This window comes from Octopus bimaculoides, chromosome 12, assembly GCF_046866305.1.
Source record: "Octopus bimaculoides isolate indiv1 chromosome 12, ASM4686630v1, whole genome shotgun sequence".
Taxonomy (NCBI): domain Eukaryota; kingdom Metazoa; phylum Mollusca; class Cephalopoda; order Octopoda; family Octopodidae; genus Octopus; species Octopus bimaculoides.
Genome location: NC_142939.1, coordinates 45,229,154 through 45,253,078, shown reverse-complemented (window position 1 = coordinate 45,253,078; position 23,925 = coordinate 45,229,154). Strand labels below are relative to the sequence as shown.

General features: G+C 33.0%; 1 protein-coding gene across 4 annotated transcripts in view; it reads right to left on the bottom strand.

The window, feature by feature from the left end:
* Positions 1-23,925, bottom strand: part of LOC106870936 (thrombospondin type-1 domain-containing protein 4) — a 131,757-nt gene that overhangs the window by 67,636 nt on the left and 40,196 nt on the right. For all 4 annotated transcript variants that reach the window (XM_089360997.1, XM_089360998.1, XM_089360999.1 and 1 more), the window contains 2 exons: positions 6,316-6,422; positions 4,598-4,670 (listed from right to left, as the gene is read on the bottom strand). In XM_089360997.1, the coding sequence (XP_089217123.1) occupies positions 4,598-4,670; positions 6,316-6,422 (180 nt within the window). The remainder of the gene's footprint in view (positions 1-4,597; positions 4,671-6,315; positions 6,423-23,925) is intronic.

Genomic DNA, 23,925 nt, shown 5'->3' with positions numbered 1-23,925 from the left:
TTTGTCCTCCCATCATCGCTTGACAACCGATGTTGGTGTGTTTACGTACCCGTAACTTAGCGGTTCGGCGTAAGTGACCGATAGAATAAGTACTAGGCATACAAAGAATAAGTCCTGGAGTCGATTTGTTCGACTAAAGGCGGTGCACCAGCATGGCCGCAGTCAAATGACTGAAACAAGTAAATGAAAAAGACTGGCACACTGTTAAAAATAGACACGGCGATAAAGTTTATATATTTACTTAAACCTATAAGAATTAGTGTAATCCGGGATGGGAGGGCAAAAGTAAATATCAACAAGACTGTCTGTAACTTGTATTAATTCAGTGGAATTTAATTCCAGTCCCCAATTACAAGAGGCTAGCAGTCAGTTGTGCAAATGTTTTGTTCTCACGGAGGCAAACAACTGAGGAGTAGTTACTATAATTAAAAATACAATGGTTGCTGAAATATAAAGAATTTCATTTCTTTTATGAAAAAAATCACCCTTCGCCTCTGGCATGTTTATAGAGTATCTAATTGTTATGAGTTTGTAAACTGCACACACACACACACGCACGCACGCATGCACGCACAAACACACACACACACATACACACACACATATCTTTTATCTTTTACTTGTTTCTGTCATTAGACTGCGGCCATGCCGGAGCACTGCGTTGAAGAAATTTTTTAGTCGAATGAGTTGACCTCAGTACTCATTCGTTGAAAGCATGCAATATAACCCGAAGGAGAAAAAGAAACACGAAACAAAACTCCGTTGATGGGAAACTCGGAGTTTCCCGGGAAACTCCGATCTTCTCACCACCCCTTTATCCCTTCCTTTTCCGAAAAGAAGTGGCTTGCGGTGGGTTTGGCGGTCAGATGCGTTGAATGCTCTCGAAAATACCTGTGGAAAAAAATTATTCCATACCGAGGTACGAACGGGTCCTTTACGAAATATATAGTTACTTTTTAATAATTGAAATATTATCTGCTTAAAAAAGTTGAAATATAAATACTCACTGTACAAACAATTTGTGTTTTCTAAGTAATTATCACTTAAAAATATTTTTTTTATCTATGCCAACAAAACATTTTGTAATGGTATTCACTTGAGAATAATTGTATGTTTAAAGAAAGCTAAAATATAAATCCTTACTGTACAAACGACTTGTATTTTTGAAATGACATTCACTTAAAAATATTTTTAAGTGAATAAAAATATTCACTTATTTTTATTCACTTAAAAATAAGAAAAGCGAAAATAGAAACATTTACTGTAAAAAGAACTCGGACTTTTTCGTTGGCAAGTTAAAGTCACTAAGACTTTTTCCCAGGTCGTGATATTTGTCTTCAAAATACAAAAGACATTGACCATACTCGAAAGGTTAGAGTTTCTTCTCTTTCAGGATTATGTTATTTTCGGAGTATCTTCCCATTATGCACATATTTGGTCCATGGGATTCTGAACTCATGAGATTGTATATTCATAAGTTTGTATATCATGCGGTGTTATACACATATGTATAAACACACGCGCGCTCACACACACACACACACACACACACACACACACACACACACACACACACACACACACACACACACACACACACACACGCACGCACGCACGCACACATATGTGTGCATTATGTATTTTGTTCGGGTTTGAGTGTGCGCACATAATTGTGGACTTACACTTATTTTGACGTCAAACTTACTCCATGGTTTTGTAAATTTATGGGGCTGTGGACTCATGAGTTTGTGTATAACACGTGATATCATGGATATGTGTAATGCACATATATCTGTGTTATGAGGGAGTTCAGTTAAAGCATACTTCATATATTGACATAGGTTCTAACCGCCTACTGACAATCACAGACAGTTAATTTATAGTCTTAGCTGGCACGTTTCTAACCTATCCACTGATAAAGCTACTTTCAAAAAGGCTACCCCGTACTACAACGCTACATTATAAAGATCCAACATTAAAATGGAGATGAGTACCAACGTCCTAATGTAGCAGGCTTGATAATTGCTGAGAATTTTCAGCTTGAAATCAATGGTAGCCTTGTTAACCCACAAATAAAAATAGGAAAAACTACAAACACACGCACATGCGTGCGTGTGTATATAAATTAGGCACCGATAATTTTAGATGTTTTATTTTCCATTATGCTAAACTATATAATTACTATTACGATAATTACAACCTATAAATATGTCGATCAATTACGAGCCATCTCAATATTATTCACAATTATATTCCATTATTAAATTCTCCTCTAGAACTACTTAATCACCACACCCATCTCTTAAAATATATTTAATAATGTTTTCACAACCACTTCTACTAAAACTAGTATTATTACTACTAATACTATTTAATTAACCCATACGGGAAGATCTGAAAAGAAGAGATAAAATGCAATGACTCTACTGGGATTTTCATATAGAATATGAAGAAACACAGCCAAACTTTATAATTCCCTTAAGTCTGTTACACTTCATTTTCTGGCAACAAATGTAACTGTCAAATCTATATTTCCACAAGATATGAAACATCATGTATTAGCTTCACTATACGTTAGTTTAGGGTTATATAACTACACAAGTTATAGTCTTAGAAGGGAAAGATTATAATTTCTTCCTAATTACGTTTCATTCAACTTTAGTAAAAGCATATTTCTGCCAGAGACTCCATCTAAGAAGATCTGAAGAAGGAATTGTATTCCGAAATATCATCGGACTATAGATAACAAAATTACAACAAGTATATAGTCCAGTTTTTTGTATTATAGTGCATTGTTATACCATTCAAAACTTTTTATTCTTTACAAACAATACACAATGTTTCAAGCGAACTGCAATACTCTCTTATTACTATTATTATTATTATTATTATTATTATTATTATTATTATTATTATTATTATTATTATTATTATTATTATAATTATTATAATTATAATTATAATTATTATTATTATTATTATTATTATTATTATTATTATTATTATTATTATTATTATTATTATTATTATTATTATTATTATTATTATTATTCAAGATGAAGAGCGCGATTCGATTGTAATAGATATTTTATTGGTTGAACGATATTTCGGCAGTAAGTCTGTCTTTGTCAAGTTCAAAATAAGAAGTGATAAAAATTCAAAATTACAGAAATTTAAATGTAAAGAACAAGAGCAACCAGCGTGCACACATTGATGGAATGACATCATCAAGTCTTTAAGTTCCAATTTTATAACAGGCGAAAAGAAAGAGACAGAAAAAAAAGAGGAAAGAAAAAAGAGAAAAAGAAGAATATTTAATCAGTTTTGTATAAATTTGATGATATTCTCCTGTCATTTTATTCATTCCTCCAGGGCGTGATGTTAATAACCCGCAAACATATTTTCCCTCTGAGAAGTGAACGTGAAGTAGATTCAGAATATTTTCTGAGAATATGCACTTTTAAGTCTTTTTCAAAATTGTAACCATATGAAACGAAATGTTTGACAAGTTCTGTCGAACTATTGTTGTTGTGCCTGACGTCGAATCTGTGCCCATTAAGCCTTTTGTTTAATTGTTCTGTTGTACAACCAACATAAATCAAGCTGTATTTCGAGCATTCTGCCGCGTACACCAAATGGGAATCTCTACATGTCCCACCTTTTGTATAAATAAATCATAACATTTCTGTTATGATTCTTGATGGAATTCACTTAACTCATGTTGTTGCACAATGAACAGGGCTTACCACTCTTTTTCAATGTACAGCGTGCAGATACTCCATTGTTCGTTTTCTTGGAGTCAAAAATGGAGGTCAATAATTCTCTTATATTCTTATTCCGTCTGAAGGCTACAATAGGAGGCTGAAGAAATATCTGTTTGAAACGAGGATATTTTTTCGTCACATGCTGGTAACTCTCATGCAACACTTTTGAAATGCCAGCGAAATTTCGGTGCCAGTTAATCACTAAAGGAATTCTGTTATTTATTATATAATGTTTGCTAAAATTATGCTGCAATTTTGAAAATGACTTGAAAGTGCATCTTCTCAGAAAATATTCTGAATCTATTTCCCTTTCACTTCTCAGAATACATGAGGAGAAATATGTTTGCGGGTTAACATCACACCCTGGAGGAATGAATATAACGACAGGGAAATATCAAGTTTATACAAAACTGTTTGATCAAATATTCAGAAATATCTATCCATGATTTAGTCATAGAAATAATTGAACTCAGCATCAGAGAACGTTCTCCAGTTTTAATGTTACTGGGCTACTTTTGCTCCTTTCAAACTCATCCACCAAACTAACTCTTTTGCCATAGCCATCAGACACAGGTAAACTGCGTGCCTTCTCGGCCAAAGGAAAGCGGCAGGACGATACGTTAACAGGCACCACTTCGCAAGAGTTGTAGGACTGCTTCGATCAGCGGAAAACGCGTCTGGACCGATGTATTGCTTCAAATGGAGAATACTTTGAAGGCGATAAAAGTGTAAACATGTAAAAATAAGTGAAGAGAATAATATTGCAAAATTCTGGTTTTTTTGGGAACCCCTCGTAAACGTGAACGATGGTTATTTAAAGATAAATCACTTACCTCTGTATTACAGACGATATATTGTCTGTAGTGACCCGGGCATCTTTCCAAATGCGATGTCGATCTTACAGCACTGCAAAGAGTGGAAAAACGGATACAGAAAAATTGAGTCAACAACAGATTAAACACATATCACGCAGAATGATGCAGTGGACAATCAGAGACACAAACAGCCCTTCAATAAAACATAATTTACTAAATACAGGAATTAACTAGGACTAAACGGTATTTAATATACTATTTTAAATACTAAAGATACTAAAAAAAAAAAAGACATACACACATTCACAAACAAAATATAAAAGGAAACAGTAACAGAAGTTGTAAATGCGTAGCGAATAGCTTTGAGAAGGATTGGCTGATGTTGATTTTCTTGATCTATGTTCTGAACCGGGTTCCATATGACCCCTGAGTGTCCATATAAGATTTTGGGGATCCACGCAGCAAATTAGTAAATTGGGGAGGTCCACAATACTGTTTAAAAGGCTCTTGTAAAAAAACATTATTTTAGATGCAATTATTGCAAGAAATAGCTAGATTTCTTTCTCTAAAACATTTTACATAGTTAAACCTACACAAGTTAACATGGGAAAAGCAAAATAGGAATTTTAGGAGAAGTTTCTATTAAACTATTTTTCAAGCATCGCATGGCTACGAAAAGTCCACCAGAGTAAGATAGTAATGAAAGGGGTCCATAAACAAAAAATTGTTCAGAATCCCTGCTGTAGTCGATTAAATATGGACAGATTAATATGCAGACCTGACGCACATAATTGTATTACGCAACACTAGCTTATATGAAACGCGCGTAAACAAATTATAGTTTATCAATTTTGAATTCAAATGTATAACTCTCCAGTCTTCTTTGTGTTTTATACTATGATCTGAAATCTTCAGAAGTGAACTTTGGATTTACTAATTGAACAGGAGTACAAATATAATTGTATGGGCTAACATGGTTTACAACGATTATCACTGGTCTATCTAATTAGCTGAGTTGTGTTACTACAGAGTGCTCAAAGACGGAATCACCTGAAGTTAATATACCAATTCTTTTTTACATTATTTATCATTAGATCCTTTTTTTAGATTTTGATCTTGGTCGAAGTTTCCCTTATCAGAGATGAACCAAAGCATACCATGTCCACTTGGTACGGATCAGTCTCTCTGTCTTTTTGTAGACAAGAATTGGCCTCTCTTCAGAACTACGATTTGTATCGAATGTACTCGTGAGTTCGATAATCCACTTTAACATTTCCTTGATTTTCTGGGATCATCATCAATAATGTTAGAGCCCATTGAATGAATTGCGGTGTCCTTATAGTGTCCAAACGTTTAGGATGTTTTATTTCTTTGATACAGTTGAAACATTCCCCCTAAAGGCCTCAAATTCCATCCAAACTTTATGTACAAAAGAGCTTGCAACATTTAGAAAATTGGCAATATCTAAATTACCGTGTTCCACATGTACGGTAACAATAGCTGTATGTCTTCATTTCTTGTGTTAGCATTTTATTTGGCATAGAAGATCTGAAAGAAATAAAGTCCTTTTAACTGGATTAAAAAGGGTACTATACTGATAATTAAGTATCCTCAACTATTTCTCGCAATCTATTATATACCAGGTGGTGCTAGATATGACCTGGGCCAATCTTGGCCCAAGCAGGTCCAAGTTTGTGTTAATTTATTATATGTGTATAATATATAACATAACTTACTTAGGATTTTCGTTGCATTGCCTTCGCCTCTGAGAAACTCCCCGGTTACATGTTTTTGTGCATTCACTCCATTGCGACCATTTACTCCACTCCATCAGCCCGTCAGTCTAGAATATGAAAGAGCAATGTTATTTTACAATAATACAACAACAATTGAATATCATCAAATGTAGCAGGCTTGTGATTACAATTGATGCTTTACAATTCAAAGATCCTAGTAAATTACAAGTACTAACTGTATCGAATAAAGAGAATTTGAACTTAAATATGTGTTACATCATGAACGAAAATAATGTAGATTGGAAAACTGGAAAGTTTTGTGAAAATTAACTCAGTGCTTCACATTAGTGTAACTTTCTTAAACAGATATAGCAAACACAGAATCTACTGAATGGAAAAGATATAAAGCGGATTTAATTTTATTTCCAATTCATAATTCATTGACATATTCTTTTTGTGGGTCTGTTGCTTAATTTTTCCCGTTAACAAGTAATGACAACTGTCAATACTATATTACTTCATATTCTATCCACTTCACAGAAGAAACGTAAATGATTTTGGCAGCAATGACTATGCATTTAAGAGGTGTGTGATCCTTTAAGAAGGTGGAGGTGCAGTTTTTATCGTGGTAGCATATTTTCAACAAAAATATAAACATGAATAGATCAGAGTAGCATCAGCAGCAGCATTGAAAACGTTAATGCAGTCAGGTATTTTGTTGTAGCTAAACCATATTTGTTTGAGTTATATTTCTTTGATAAAAATTCAAGATTTCAGCGATTATCGACAAGTACACACAAGGAGGTGGTGATAGGTAAAAATGTTGTAACATGCCAAAATACAGATGTTTTTGATCCTGACAGATATCCAAAGATATTTGCTTAATCGTTGAAGCATGCATTTTCCTTGACAAAAAATATTAAATTCTCGCCAGCTGATAAACCTCACTATAGATGTAGATTCACGATAAATATTCTATTTATTGATAATACGTTTACAACAGGTATTTCGCTTACTGACGAACCCATCCACGTAACAATATTATACTTGTTGGCAATAAGCCCAAGATTACCATTAAATTACAGAATTTCTGTAAGATAAGGGAAACGAAAGTATTATACAAGAGTAATTACTGATGAAAGAAATTATTGATCTAATTTAGCTCAATAATCCTTAGTTCAAATATAGATGCTGTTATTTCGCTGTTTTGAGCAAAAACACTCAATTCACCTAATTTTAGAATTTTTCTTTAAGATAGATTTTATAGATAACCTACCCAAGGTAAATCTGCGTGAAAAGGGGTAGAAATAAATGTGACCTCAATATCAAGTGTAAAATCTCGGATTTTTAGACATAAAACATATTGAGAAGATATGGCATGAAATAGCGTGTGTATATAATGGCTAACTGTCACGTGATTAAGCACCTGATCATTCTTCGTGTCATTTACCGATAATGGTAGGGAGTTTGTAGAACAGGAAGATATATATTTTATCGTAACACCGGTATTAAGTCTTTTGAAAACTAGAATCATTTTTTTTATATTTAGTGGTGAACCGTCAGTGTGTAGCTGGAGGCAAGATTGGAGTCAGTGAGCCGCTTCCAATGCGTGATGGAAACTAGTTCCCATGATAAAAGTTACCAATTTGCATAAAAGATGAACATCATAGAATCTCTGCAAACATACAAACCTTTGACATTGTGTTCTAACCGGAAATCAAAATGATCAGAGATAAAGAAAAGATAAAATCAACTGAGGAAGTTCGGAAATACATATATTTTTAAAATGGAGTCCTGTGAACAAAAATTTCAAAGCCTAAAAAGATTTCCATTTTAAAAGAATTCATGCAAGAGGAAAGAGAAAATAAATAAAATATTGCAGTGTAATGTTATTGACATAAGTCTAAGGTTCTATTCTAACTAAACATTGTTGAATTAAGTAGACAAGTTACTCTCTAAAAAATGAACACACCCTCAAAATCAACACGTCTTTTGACACACTTCTATCGGTTGTGATTAATTTGAACATTGGAGGTAGTCAGCGGGTCATATTCTTTATTTGCATGTTGTGTTTTCTCATTACTTTTTATATAACGTTCAGGTGATATATTCCAATTTAGAACATATACATTTGGGTAAAAATAAAACTAGGAATTTATATATATATAATATGACAACAAAAGAATGAATGAGCCCTCGATATTATGTAAATAAAGGAATTTATCTATAAATATAATATAGGACAACCAGTTAGATGTTATAATAAAACTCAGAGTTTCAGAGGTCGGGCTGAAGCCTGCTCCGGCATCTCATCAGTTATTAAGACAAAAACGCTACGAAAAAACGACTGTTGATTAAAGGGAAGGTACTCCTATAGGCGTGGGGAAAGTAAAACTTCGTTCATAGCATCTGCATATGCACACATGTACACACATATACATACACGTACGCATACACACGTGTATAAATACAAATACATACTCACATACACGTGTACATATATACACACACAAACATATATATATTCTATGAACGAAGTTTTACTTTCCCCATGCCTATAGGAATAGCTTTCCTTTATTCGACGATTTTTTCATACCTTTTTTCTCTTAATAACTGATAAGATGCCGGAGCAGCCTTCAGCCCGACATCCGAAACTCTGAGTTTTATTATGACAACTAACTGATTGTCCTATATTATATATTTACATTGCAGTTTTAGATTATTGATTAATTACGTATTTTCTATGATTTACTAATTATATTTAGAACGGCAGAACGCTGCCACACTTTTATTTCCTTGAGCACATAAATCTGAACCTTTGTGCTATTTATGGACATACATATATAGTAGCACGATTTCATGTTCTCGCCATTCTTTTAGTTAGTTCTCACGCTACATTCGACCACCCGCTTTCAAAACTACATTCCGACCCTTAAACACAAGCAACCATCAGTACCTCTGAGTTACTCCATTGTTTTTATTTTTACCTCCATGCTTCATTATAAATATAGACATAGTTGCTGTTATTATTTCAAGAAACATGTGGTTTTTATTAATTGAAATGTTTTCATGTTTGAAGCATATTAGAGAGATTTTAACATTATATTTAGACAGTGTCAACTCAATACGAAATTTTTTCTTCTCGCTGTCATCGTAAGTGAAGCATGCAGTTTATGCAACCTACAAACTCGAAATATGTTAATCGTTATATTTTCTTTGTTTAATTTGTAACTATAACAGTCGGTCATTAGCATGCTAGCATCCTCGAATGAGTTAACGGCTTATATCATCATCACCGCTCTGTAATCTTGCCAAAATCGATTAAAAACTATAGCTCTTTTCTCCTAGTTATAGCTAGACACCATGAGAAGTTTTAATTGCTCTTATATCTTGAAATGCTAATCTAAAGCTTTCCATGTTCGTAAAGGAAAAGACGAACAACATGAGTTTGTCAATCTTCGAAACAATATAGAAAGAGAAAATAGTGTTTTAACGATATGATAGTAAAAACTATGGTGTTAACTAATGTCCTGTCCCATATGCAGGAAGTATACATTGGGGTTTGTATGTTGGTTAGAAGCGTCCTGTATTCGTTTCGTAGTCTTCAGTCGTAGCTAGGCTGTGCGTCTTCGCGAAGTCACCGAAAACGTAATGGATGCTGTCATAGTTGCAGTAGTGAGTGGTATAAATGGTAAGAATTTAAATAAGTTAAAATTGCTTTGATTTAATGATACAACATAGAATAATAGCTTCCAGTTGTTGTTCTACAAAGATTAGAAATTTTGTCGTCATTCGTGCAGGCTGCTTTAGTCACTTGTAGGTTCCTGAACCATACACTTCATGACGACAATAAAAAGACTTTTAGATTATTATACTACTTTTTGTGGAATACTCACAGATGTAATAGAAATGTAGTTTGGCAGTTCTGTATCAATTTACTTTCCCCGATATGTCAATCCTGTAAAGTTCAGTTGAAGAAGTAGAACAAATATCTTTTATCACATAAAAGGAATATTAATACTGGAGATACAAAAACGTAATATCAACATCACAGAAACTTTGGGGCTGTGTATTAAAGTGATCATCCCTGCATTCGTTTTAAATTCCATCTAGTCATGATTGTTATTCACTTGATATTATAATAAACAAAATACTAGTAACATATGTAGGTCAACACAACTTATTCTTCCTTTCTCGTATCAAAGCAAAGAAATCGTAGTTTTACATTTTATTTGACACGCTTGCTCGTGAAGAAAGGGCTGTATAATGCTAATGAAGCGTATAATGATATAATGAAATTTAAACGACCCTTTCAAAACCTAGTCAGTGACCTACAAAGGATACGTTATCAAACAGTTGTAAATTTGATTTACCGTTCATGTTGGTAGCCGTGTCAATGAGAAAGTAGATTACAAGTGTAATAATCATGTTAAGTAATCCATAGAGTCACTGGCATCTCCTTATCCTTTTCATTACTATGTCTTCCACTTCACTACTGCTATTTCTAAAACCACTTAGTCTGACAGAGCTATTTAAATTAACACCAGACAAATATCGTACTCACTAAATCCTGTTTCAATGTAATTCTGTACGTCTACTAAGCAACCCTTCCACTTGGTCAAGACCTGTTTTACACCAACAACAATATGTTTACGTATTGATAACCGAATACACAGAGAAATACTGAAATAAAGCCTCTTCCAGTATACGGAAAGTAAATATCAGAAATTGGTTGAAAGTAAAAAAAAAATAACAAAAAAAAAGAAAGAAAGAATAACGTTGTTCTCATGAAATGAAGACACTTGACACCATTACAACGTGCTTCAGCAACCTGGCTACCCACGCAATGCCAATGTTGTCAATGGTGGCGGTGACGGCCATGATGGGAAAATTACATATCCCCAACTCCACCTCCTTGGCACACACACACACACACATATATATATAATGCACATATATACATATATAAAAGAATTAAGAGAAAAGCTCAAATTAGGCAATCAACTTTTTTTTAAATATACGCATATATAGTCACAAATTCAATTTAAATATATATATATATATATATATATATATATATATATATATATATATATATATATATATATATATATATATATATATATTAATACATTTCGACATGCAAAATATAAAATATACACGCGTATTTCTTACAAATATAAATATACGATGAAGAGTATCAGTTTTGTGAGGGCTCGCGTGACGATGCTAGATACCAGGTTCGCCCTTTGAGACTTGCATGTCGTATCAAAAGATTGGGAGCTGAACGTTAAACTGGGAAAACAACTGAAGTTACCCGAAACTGTCGCCTGCACACATGCACGCCAGCGCGCACGAACACACACACACATACACACACCGATTTGTGGTCATTCTGGAACATCGTCTTCATGGTTGTAGTTGCTCACATCGACTACACTTATTATTTTATACTGATATTCATCGTTTTATGGAATATGTTTACTGAATCGTCAAGTTACACTCTGTTTTTCACAACACAGTGTTTTACATAAAACTTAGACACGGACAAATACATAAACGCATATACATGCTTGCACACACACACACGTATATGCATATTTACATACAGAAATGGAGATATATAGGTCATAGATTAAAAAGACCAGCGAGACGTTCGGCAAGACATGTCTTAGTTTAGAACCCTGAAGAGAATTGCTTGGATGTCCGGGGATAAGCTGAAGGAACTGAAGACGGTAGAGATGAGACATGGAACCAAGTGAAAAGAAAAAGTACAGGGTAGAATATAATGGGAAACTGCAGTGGAGAGCCTGTGTTTACTTCTGGAAAACAAAATGGTGTTATTGCTTAGATTTCGTCTACATATAAGGGAAATGTCAACTTGAGACTATGGAAAAAAAAACACATGGCCAAAGTGTACGTAATGGGAATGAACCCGAAACAAAGTCTATATATTATTTAAGTAATGTAGTGTGGTTCACATGATGATAAAATAACCAGAGAAAGGTCTGAAAGTTTATTAGTCTCCTTTTTTAACCGATTTTTCATGATCAAGTGCTAAATGTAGTAAAAGTATGGTATATATTTATTACAAGGAATTAGTTGTAGATATTACCTTCTTAATTAAATAACTGGATGTTATTCAAGTTAAGGACTATAAACGCTACCCGGAAATCCGTTGACAAATATTACTACATTCACTCGTTAGCTTTTAAACTGAATGCAGGAGCTGGTGAAACAAAAACCCTTTATGTCCACTTCAAAGATTCGTTTAATAGTTATTTTTTTTTTTTAGTGATTGTGTAAAAGAAGAAATAGTTTAATTTCAGTCGTTTGATGGCTACCAGTGATAAAATTGCTTTGAACTCTTTAAATGTTATTTATTATTTAACACATGTACTAAAAGTGCCGCAACGGTTAGCCAAAGCAGGATTGCAGTCTGATGAATGTAAACTAGACGACGCTTACTTTTTCTTTGACAAGAGCCTCGCTGTTTTGAAAACAAGATCGTGCAACTTCATAAAATCAGTAATTTGCGGAATTCTAGATTATCTTGTGCTTATGAATGAGTAAGTAATATATTGCATCACCTTATCAAAACACTGACAAAGCAGGAATGGTTTTAGTTTCTATTTCAAAGACTTAGATAACCAAACAAATACTAAATAAGTTCTCAGCTTTAGAAACTCAACACTAAGATTACTGTGGCACGTCATGTTCCACACTAATATGAAAATAAACTTTAATCTGCATTGTAGTTGGCTTAGTGTTGAACTGCGAACGCTAATGAGATGATGTCAGATCTTCTTTGTATATAATTCTTTATTTGCTGAAGCTAGCACATACCAAAGTGAAATCCGTACAATTTCACCAAGATATATTGCCATTAGGTATTGCAACTAGCTTCGCTTTATATTGGCTAAAATGAATACAATAAATGCGAAGTCTGTAGTGAAGTGGTAACAGATTATGATTGTGTAATTAGTGGTTAATAATAGGAATATTAATAATTATATGTTAATATTAATATTAATAATTTGTTTCAGCCTTTTTGACTGATTTCCAAAAACAATTAAGAAATTAAGATTTTTATTAAATTTTCGTTATTACTGAAGATGATAAATTTGATCCTATATGCATGGTGTATGCAATCATGATCAGTTTGAATCTTAACGATACTAAATCGATTTTAGGTTAGGCCTCTGTATCGTTTCTCCAAGCAGTTCTGCTTGTCCATTAAGTTAGTTATTTTTAATATTGTCGATCTTGCTATTTTTCAGAAACTATGGATTTGACCTCAGTCAGAGTTATTCTTAGTTCTTAAATCTTAAAGCAGATTAATCTGGATATTTGTGTATTTCCAAATGGTCACAAAGTTATCAATCTTCTTGTGAGCAAACTACACTGATATATCTTTCAGTTGCAAATTCTGATACAGATTATTTTCTGTGAAAAGTTTTAAGTTTTCGTCATTAATCGCTTATTTCTATTATTGCCATTGATAATATCATTTTCATAGTCGACTCAAAACAACTGAAAAATGTGTATGTAAAGTACAACCCAAGAAAACAAAATGACCGGCCGTCAGCTTTAAAATTTCTCAATTTCTTTTTTCTATATTTTTAAAATCTCGTTGACGCTTTTATAGAAACCTTGATATTTTTCCTGTGACAACAGGAGAAGAGACAAAGATATTTCTGAAAGAATACAGAAAATGGCCCAAAATAATAAAAAGCAGGAGTAAATAGTTGACAAGTGTTCCTTAGTAAATTTCTTAGTTCGATATGTAGTCACCGTACTTGTTTAGAATCTTATAAAAAACACGTTACCTTTTGTATGTATACACACGAAACTTTTCACGAAGACATGTTAAATAATTTGTATAGAAATCTTTATGACTCCTCTACTGACGTGCTACTATTTATTGTATCATGATTGATGGCTTGTTAGTGATTCTGAAACGCTTTCAGCTTCACATATCAACAAAATACTGGTTTGGACAAATGTTCATAACATACCTTTATGTCATTTTATTGAGTTATCGTAAGAATTTATGACAAGAATTGACATAATTACTTTACACACAGGATTGATTAATTTAGATTTTAATGTCATTTCCATACCACACACTGAAAATTGGTTTGAAATTTACACTATCGAGGTAACTGGTTCTTGGTACTGATGGGCAACATATTACCCAGGATTCCACTTTCTTCATTATATTCTGTTTCAATGGAGATATTTTCACTAAGTTTTCATATTCAGTTTCAATATGAAAATCGCAGTAGCAATGAGTGAATTATTAGCTTCGAGCCAGTAAATAAACTCTCTTAGATGTATTCAGCGCTCTTGCTTTTGTGAGTACATCTAAAAGTATACATGTTTACATACAAATATCAATTTATCTACTTATATGCCTGTCTCTGTCTGCCTGATAACCTGTTTGTCTATTAAGACTATGTTCTACTGGCGTCTCTAAACCGAGGACAAAATGTGTTCATAGCCGCCTCCCATCTCTGAAACAAACATTAGTAGTAGATCTCTTCTAATCATGTTAATCCAAGCGTGAATTTTTTTAATTTCGGGAAATTATCTCTCCTTCTCATACGATGTTAACAATAATTGTGAAATTTATGTTTTCTTTATCCGTTCCTCGGAGAAATTTCTGTAAATGAAGAATCTTCTTGAGCAGCATTTAGGGTACTTTCGATCGACTTTGTGATCCAATTTAATATCATTGGTCTTTTTTAGACTATATTATTTTAGTTTCTTTTCATCTTATACACAGAATGATCGTTTGTTCGGCAGCAAGACCTTCAAAATGGAAATGTTTCTCAATTGGCTGAGTCATTGCTACAAATACAATGCAACGACGATGGGTTCTATGCGATAGTAATTGATCTCTAGTTTCATCCTATTTATTTAATAGCCATAAGTATTTATGGATAAATAAAAAGCTGGATTTTATCCTAACTGTATTATTCTATATATAACAATATTAAGCTAAGAAAGAAATATCGAGATTTAAGCGTGTATCATGTTGGATGGTCGATGAAACTTTATAAAGAACCTGCAAAATAACCTTCATAGATAGTTATTGCTTTATTTACATTCGTCACACTTATAGACTAGTATAAGATACAAACATTTCAAGAATGTAATTATCTACTGAGGAATTTTCTTTCAATTTGTTTGCATTTCTTTGTCGTTGACTGGAAAGATAAGCAGAAGAAACGATAACTATGTTATATGATAGAATAAAAAACTGTATTTCTAAAACAACTGGAGAAATTATCCAAATGTAAAATTCTGGAAATAGAGATAGCCCCTATACAAGATACAGAAAATAGTATTATTAGGTAACGCACACATTACCTGGACTTTCAAAAGAAAGAAAACAAGAAAACCAAGACACTGTACATAGCTATGGTACAGATCGTCTATATGTATACCGATTTGCAACTGTTCTGAGTCCCCTTTTAGATAACAACATATCAACCGATCCTGTCAGTATATGAAATTATATGACTGTCTCTGATAGACGCTGACCCCTTTAACAAAATTACCTCTACATTCCTGATTTTGGGGTAGAAAGATGAGTCTTGACAAAACAGTTACTAAAGTAGAGCATATGAGCAAACACTTAGTGAAGTATGGTAATCGAGGTGTTGGTATGCATCACTAAACATGGATGACACTAGAATTGTGCTTCGTCACATACCAATATACATGTTTACACACACACATACACAGTTAGGTAGATAACATACATACATACATACATACATACATACATACATACATACATAATGACGCTATCAACATCGGACGTGCAGGTGTAGAGGATCGTTTGAAAAGGTCGCTTCAATAATTAGTAAGAGAAACACCTTTTACTCACCAACGTAGCGTTATCTTGAACAGATTTTAAAATATACATCTACACTACGTGGAATCTCGCTAACACGATTTGGGATGAAACTAACACCATCACAGATGAAACTAACAACGTCACCACCGATGTAAACAGAACTACTTTATCAGTAAGGTATTTAAGAAGACGTAAGTACACTTCTCATTTTACTTGGACTCAACAACTAAACCAAGATTTACTTCGATGCTATGACAAAGCCCGAAATGACCCTTCAATCGGATATATGAAGCAGTTAAAACAATACTGGGACGAAGCTCATCCCAACTTAAATAACTTCACAGCGAAACAGCTCAGACGACAAGCATCTTTTGTAAAAAACAAATCAACTGGTTTTTGATCTTCCCTAAACACCGAGAATGGGCCAAAATCTGCCAGAGGCGGCGTAAAAAATAACGTAGACAAACCAACGCCCTCACCATCGCTAAATTCGAGTCGTCTCCAAATTTAGCTCAGAAGCGAAGACTGCGGAGTACATTCAACTCAAAAACATTTTAAAATTACAATTCACAAAATCATTTGCTACTTTCTCGAAGCTTTCGTTGAGCAACAGACCATTCCCAACAAGAGTGAGAAAAATCCGATCGATCTAATGTTCAAAGTTATCAACGATGTCGCTAGAGAACACATGAAATCATGTGATGAATCTTTATGAACCACAATTTCTGCCTTGTGACGAAATAAATACCACAATGAAATAAATAGTAATAGAACGTGGAAAGTCAGTCCCCCAAACCCCAAACCTGTGCATCAACGGTCCCTTTTTATCTCCCCCCTCACCCGCATAAAACTAATAGTTTTTTTCTCTTACAAGTTTTGTGTTGTCCTTTATTGCTTCAGTTTGTTTGATTCTTTAAGAAAACCTAAAATATTCTAGAAAAATATCCAGATCAGTTGTTTTATTGTTTCTGCTGCTGTTACTGTTATTTAACCTTATATCAGCTTGGATCGAACAAAGCTATAATTGCTCCCATGACAGTTGCACCTGTTAAACCTAGATAATCGAAAAACAATGTGATGTGACTTGAGGGAGACTTGACAGATATTTCTTGTTCGTCCAGTGACAAGCTTCTTAGCTGGATTGTTAAAGCAAAAGTAGAAGTGATTACTAGAACTACTACTACAACAAAGTGTAATTCTTGTAAGCCTTTTCCATTTCCTCCAGTTCTTGTATAGTTATTATGTCTTCATTGGATTAGATAAATAATTAACTTCCTCACTCAATCTCCATTTCTGTCACACATATATAAATACACACAGATATATATATGTATGTATGTGTGTGCGCGCTTGTTATATCCACATCCGTATATATATATGTATGTATGTATGTATGTATGTATGTATGTATGTATGTATGTATGTATGTATACATGGATGTATTTAAGTTTGTATACACATATTCTGGTCGACATCCCAAAGGGATGTGAACACATAGGAAACATCGTGGATATCACAGGCAAAAAAGGAGCAGGAAGCTATTTTAGCTTTTGCTAGTCAGATCAGGAAAATTTTTCTGAGAAGAAACAAGTGTTTTAGAGCAAGTGGTTCAGGGTGTGATAAAGGTGTATGATAAAGGGTTTGGTTAGAATTGTGTGGTGTTGGCGTTTACGTGCTGCTTTTGTAATTTCTTCTCGCATGATATATTTATGTATGTATGTCATTATTCACTTTTAGAAAAAAAAAGTCGGTTTCTAACCTAGATCCAAGGCTCCTTCAGTGAAATTTCGACATGAACAACAGGGTATTTTTGTATGTATGTATGTATGTATGTACGTACGTATGTATGTATGTATGTATGTATGCATATATATATATATATATATATATATATATATATATATATATATATATATATATATATATATATATATATATAGAAAGAAAGAAAGAAAGAAAGAAAAATAGACATATGCACACACATTTTTCTTGCGAGAATTTTGATCTGAAATATTATGTTTTCATTATATGATCAGAAAAGTTTCATCGCAAAACTTTTACAATTGTTTCAATTTCTCCGACTGTGCATATATGTATGCCTGTTTGTGTAAATAACACTGTGTAACACGATTTTTGTCCTTAGGTAGCAACTGTTATTTCCCAATTGCTTACCCCTATAAAATATGAAAAATGGCTAATATAAATGGCTAACTTTGCTTTTCTTACATTTGTTCCAACCCCAAAGAATCCCTCTCAACTCATGGCTATGATGCTCCTCCACTACTATTGCTTATGATCAGTGATACACATATTGTCAGCCATTAAGGGACGTGTTCAAGTGGTTAAATTCAAGCAACTAAGAAGCAAATTTATGGTACAAAGCAGAGTATTTGTTAAAATGATATTTCTGCTTCAGTAACTTAGCATTGAATCTGTCTGACACATAATGAAAAATAGGTCAGTTTCAAAACATCGATGTGCAGGTCACAAAAGCAAAGTTTGAAGGAAATAGTACTCGTTTCCTTTGATTTCTTGATAGAAACAAATCGGAAATAATACTTACTGACCAAAGACAAAAAAAAAAAAAAAAAAAAAAAAAAAAAAAAAATTGTTACACAGTATAATATAAACATTTAAGATGTAAGTAAATTCACAAGCACAATATAAGACGGCTAAATGTGGATAGGGACATCTACGAGAATTGAACCATATTTCTGTTGAATCCTGTTCGACGGCGAGACGGAGGCGTGTAATGAAATACATAGGAGTGTTATTAAGTAAAAAGCTGAGTAAAGTAATTAAATGATACAGTGATGGTGTAGGGAATCGCTTAAGATAAGTATAGCACGATTGATATCTGTATACTCGCGGAGATCTCCGTCTAGCAAAATATTTTGAAATTACTGTACATTGTATAGAATGAAATAGTACCGATATTTTCCTGGAAAAAAGCAATGGGCTGATCACAATAGGTTTTCGAATAAAGAAAAATGGGAAGCATATTTTTCAATTATGAAATACTTGAAATACGGGATAAACATTTCAATTCCGTCATTTTAAAGGATTACGCTTAACGTGTCACATTTTATTGAATCGCCTTCAACAAAATATTATCAAAATATTTACAGACTGCAGAGGATCGACACTAGAGAGTTGATCTGATCCACCGGCACAATCCCGCCCACTCGTCAAATGTTTTGTAGGGGTGTTATGAAGGTGATAAAACACTCCGAACTCAGCATTTTCTTGTACCAATTGTTACATTTCAGACGTAGTTCTTACAAATGTAGGCCAAGAAGAATTAGAAGAAACTACAGCCAATTCATGTGACGTGGTGCCACATAGATGTCTTGCGGTAATTGGTAAATTGAAGAAAAATACATATTTTCAGCTGGGGACTAGTTATTGCTACCACAATAATGTAAAATGTCTTTAAATATCTCTGTAAATATACATATATTTATACATACAGACATATTTACCCCCCCCCCCCACACACACACACACACTTAAGTTTACATACATACGTGTATAACTCTGTTTAGGAAAAATAGTTTTTGTTTGGTAATTAGTGCGAGGAGAAAGTGAAGGAATTATCACAGGAAACATTCACTTATTTTTATCATATTAAATTATATCATATTATATTATATTATATTATATTATACTATATTATATTATATTATGTATCTATTAGCTCAGACTATTCATATATTTTTGTTTCGGTCTTTTGTCTTCATAAAATGAGGCACATAATTGTAGATGGGCACTGTTTTAGAAAGATAGTTGTTCATTTAACCAATTAATATCTTCATAACTAATATAAGTTAATTATTTAATTCAATTACTGGTAAAGAAATCTTTTTAACATCAATTCACTTAACAAGTATCATAATAACTTTTACGTTTAGAAATAACATATTTGATTCATTTTGCTAGTGTGGAAATGGCAGCAGGTTTTCTTCATTCTCTAATGTTTTCTTAAGACAGCATACTACATATTTTAATTTAAAGAACATTTTTAGAATACTGAGAGAAGATAGAAATGTTATTGATGTGTAGACCCTGATTTTATTAATAAAAAGTCTTTTAAGTAGGCGGTAAGGAAGTGCTTCATTGTGGCGCTTTTATTTTTGTCTCCATAACAAACTTAATATTATTTTAAGCTGCGTGTGTGTCAAAAAAAAAATCCTGTTTTAGTATGGTGGAAGGAGTTCTAGCCTTATCTTTTGCAAAGCCTGCTGGATGTCCTTTTAAAGTAAATATTTTATTTCCCTCTAATAAAAATTTGGAAGTAGTGCATATATATATATAATGCGGGACTCTTTATGAAAATGAATACTTACATACGTGTATGCATGAGTGAATTTAGGACAAAAAGGTTAGTTGTTTATGTATCCATAAGGCTTTGTAGTTATGTAGGGGATTGATTCTGTGGCTGTTTGTTCACTCATGTCACATAGCATATATTGCTTGATCGGCTAGAGGGGCTTCAGCCCATAAATATGGATTTGGATTAATGGAAATGAGAAAAAATAGTTTTCTTAAGAAAGATCCAAAACTGATAAACTGGCATGAAGAGAAACGGGAAGTTGTCAGTATTTGTCTATCCTTAAGAGATCATTTGTCCCTCTCTATCCTTTGTCAGTATTTGTATATCCTTTAAATCTTAAAGCTGCTACAAATTTGAATGGAAGCCGTGTCACTGACTTACCTAGCAGACAGAATAATAGCAGTAATGGACTGATTGATATATCCAAGCAGTAACAACATCAACAACACATATCCGTCTCTATTTTTATGTCGCGGCAACCTATTCTAACGCAATACAATCCCCTTTTATTGAAGTCTCTTTCACAGACGCCTCCTCCCTATGATTTGCAACGAAAAACGAAGTAAATTTTGAACAAACAAACTTATTTTTCGCTGTAGATTTTTATCAATATTTTTAATGCTATCATGTCCTTATGAATCTATTATGGATATTTGCGTGGATTAGTGACCCCAATGTTCAACTTTATGGAAATGTTCAATGTTCAACTTCATAGGATGAAGTATCAGTCACCTTATCTCATCTCCTCCACTACCCAGCACACATTTAGTGCAGGATCCTGTATTTAATAAGCTCGGTAATATATAAAACAGACATCACAACAAAAATGAATATCTTCATAACACTCCTTTTATTCCTTCCAACACTTCACTGATTCTAATATTTCCAGAGGGGACTTTCTTGAAATAACTTCCAGAAGGTGAAGGCTGGAACTAAACAGAATTTCCAGAGACTGTGAAACTGTTACATATTGGTTTCACATTTTGGCACAAGGCCAGAAATTTCGGGGGAGGAGCTAAGTCGATTATATCGACTCCAGTATTCAACTGGTACTTGTTTTATCGACCGCAAAAGGATGAAAGACAAAATCAACTTCGAGAGAATTTGAACTCAGAGCGTAAAAAGACAGACGAAATCCTGCTAAGCTTTTTGTCCGGCGTGCTAATGACTTTGCCAGCTTTCCACCCTTGAGTTTTGGATTTTGGCAGAAGACCAGCAAATTCGTGAGCGGGGTAAGTCGATTAGATTTTACCCGTTGTGGTAACGACTCTGCCAGCTGGACGGCCTGAAACTTTTACATATTGATATTTTGTATGTTCTGAAAGTATTAATCTTCTTGCACAGAAATATATTCTTAGTTTAGTATAATCCAGGAGTTTGACAGTAATGCTTCCGATGGGAATATTGCAGATTCTTGAAGATAAAGAGAGAGGTAAGCTATGAGAATTGGATAAGTATTCCAGGATGGAAATTGTTTCAAACACCCACCTAAACACACACACGTACAAACATACGCACACGTGCACAAACATACACACACACACACACGCACACACACACACACACACACACACACACACACACACACATACATATGCCCCCAAACAAGATATTCATAGGACAGGATTCATTATATATATATATATATATATATATATAGAAATATATATATATAAAAGATAATAAGAGTGAAAAAACTACAGAAGGCTTGTGTTACATGGTTAAAGTATATATTTAAATTATGTCAGAAAAATGTTATAAAATCTTTTTGGTATATAAACATTGTATTTTGAGAAATAACCGGTTTCGTGTTGTCTTTTCAAATTTCTCTACTTCATTGTGTCGTGTTCGCAAAATAATCATAAATATACAGGGATTAGCATGAGTTGCTTTACTTGGCAAAATTGTTAATTATTAATTTTATTACTAATTGACGATTCCCTACCCTATATCTGTATATATAAAATATATAGTTTTAGGGAAAATAACCAAGTTTCAAGAACTCATCGATGAAAATCCACTATCACATAGAAAAATTAACAATTAAAAGCACAATAAATGAGTATAGTATAAAGTAAAGTAAATATCATAAGATAAATATAATAAAAAGATTACACGTGTTTCATAACTAATTTTCAAATAGAAAGGAAATTTAAATCGATTAAAATCAATTGAAATTATCGAAAATAAATTCTATTAAAAATATAGCTACTCGTCAGATCGTAAGTAGAACAATAATTAGATATATATATCTCTCAACCAACAATAAGTACCAAATGAATTAATATGAAATACTTATTATATAAAGATAGAAAAATTATTAAAATAATTATAAAATAAGTATTTCATATTAATTCATTTGGTACTTATTGTTGGTTGAGATATATATATCTAATTATTGTTCTACTTACGATCTGACGATTAGCTATATTTTTGAATAGAATTTATTTTCGATAATTTCAATTGATTTTAATCGATTTAAATTTCCTTTCTATTTGAAAATTAGTTATGAAACACGTGTAATCTTTTTATTATATTTATCTTATGATATTTACTTTACTTTATATTATACTCATTTATTGTGCTTTTAATTGTTAATTTTTCTATATGTGATAGTGGATTTTCATCGATGAGTTCTTGAAACTTGGTTATTTTCCCTAAAACTATATATTTTATATATATTTTATTTATAAAGCTCAATTTAATTTTAATTTTTTATAAATTGATTTTAATTGAGTTTTTACCTGTAATTTTGGATTTCGTCCCTAATATTATATATATATATATATATATAATACAAATAATATGTGAGTATATGCATATATACGTACATTTATGTACATACCTACATGTACATGTATATATAGATGCATATCTGGGTACAGGACGTTGCAAAAAAAACGTGGACAAAATGAGAAACAGAACATAAACAGAGCACAGAAAACACACAGGCCACATAGAGAACATTTCCTTCATCAGCTGCCACCATTCTAAAACTAAGCGTTTCGAAGAGTTAGGGCAGGACGCTTTATTAGAATGGCTCTTCCCGCGGAAACAATTTAAATTTGTAACGCGGAGGAATGTAGTGGCGGACAGAAAACAAGACAGGAAAACGAAACAGTGAAAATAAACAAGGTCTATATGGCCAGACGTGAAAAAAATATCTGTGTATACTGAACGCTGTGATGTGACGAACTGGAAGGAATTGAGAAGAAGAAAGTTCGTGCGAGCTTGGCAATGGCCAAGATAGGAAAGGAAGAAGTAGCCGGACACGTGACCAGCGAGGGGTAAGGCGAAAGAGTGGTGGAGGGAGAAAAAGGGGAGGAAGTAGAATATAGGTGAGCAACGAGAGACAGGGATATATATATATATATATATATATATATATATATATATATATATATATATA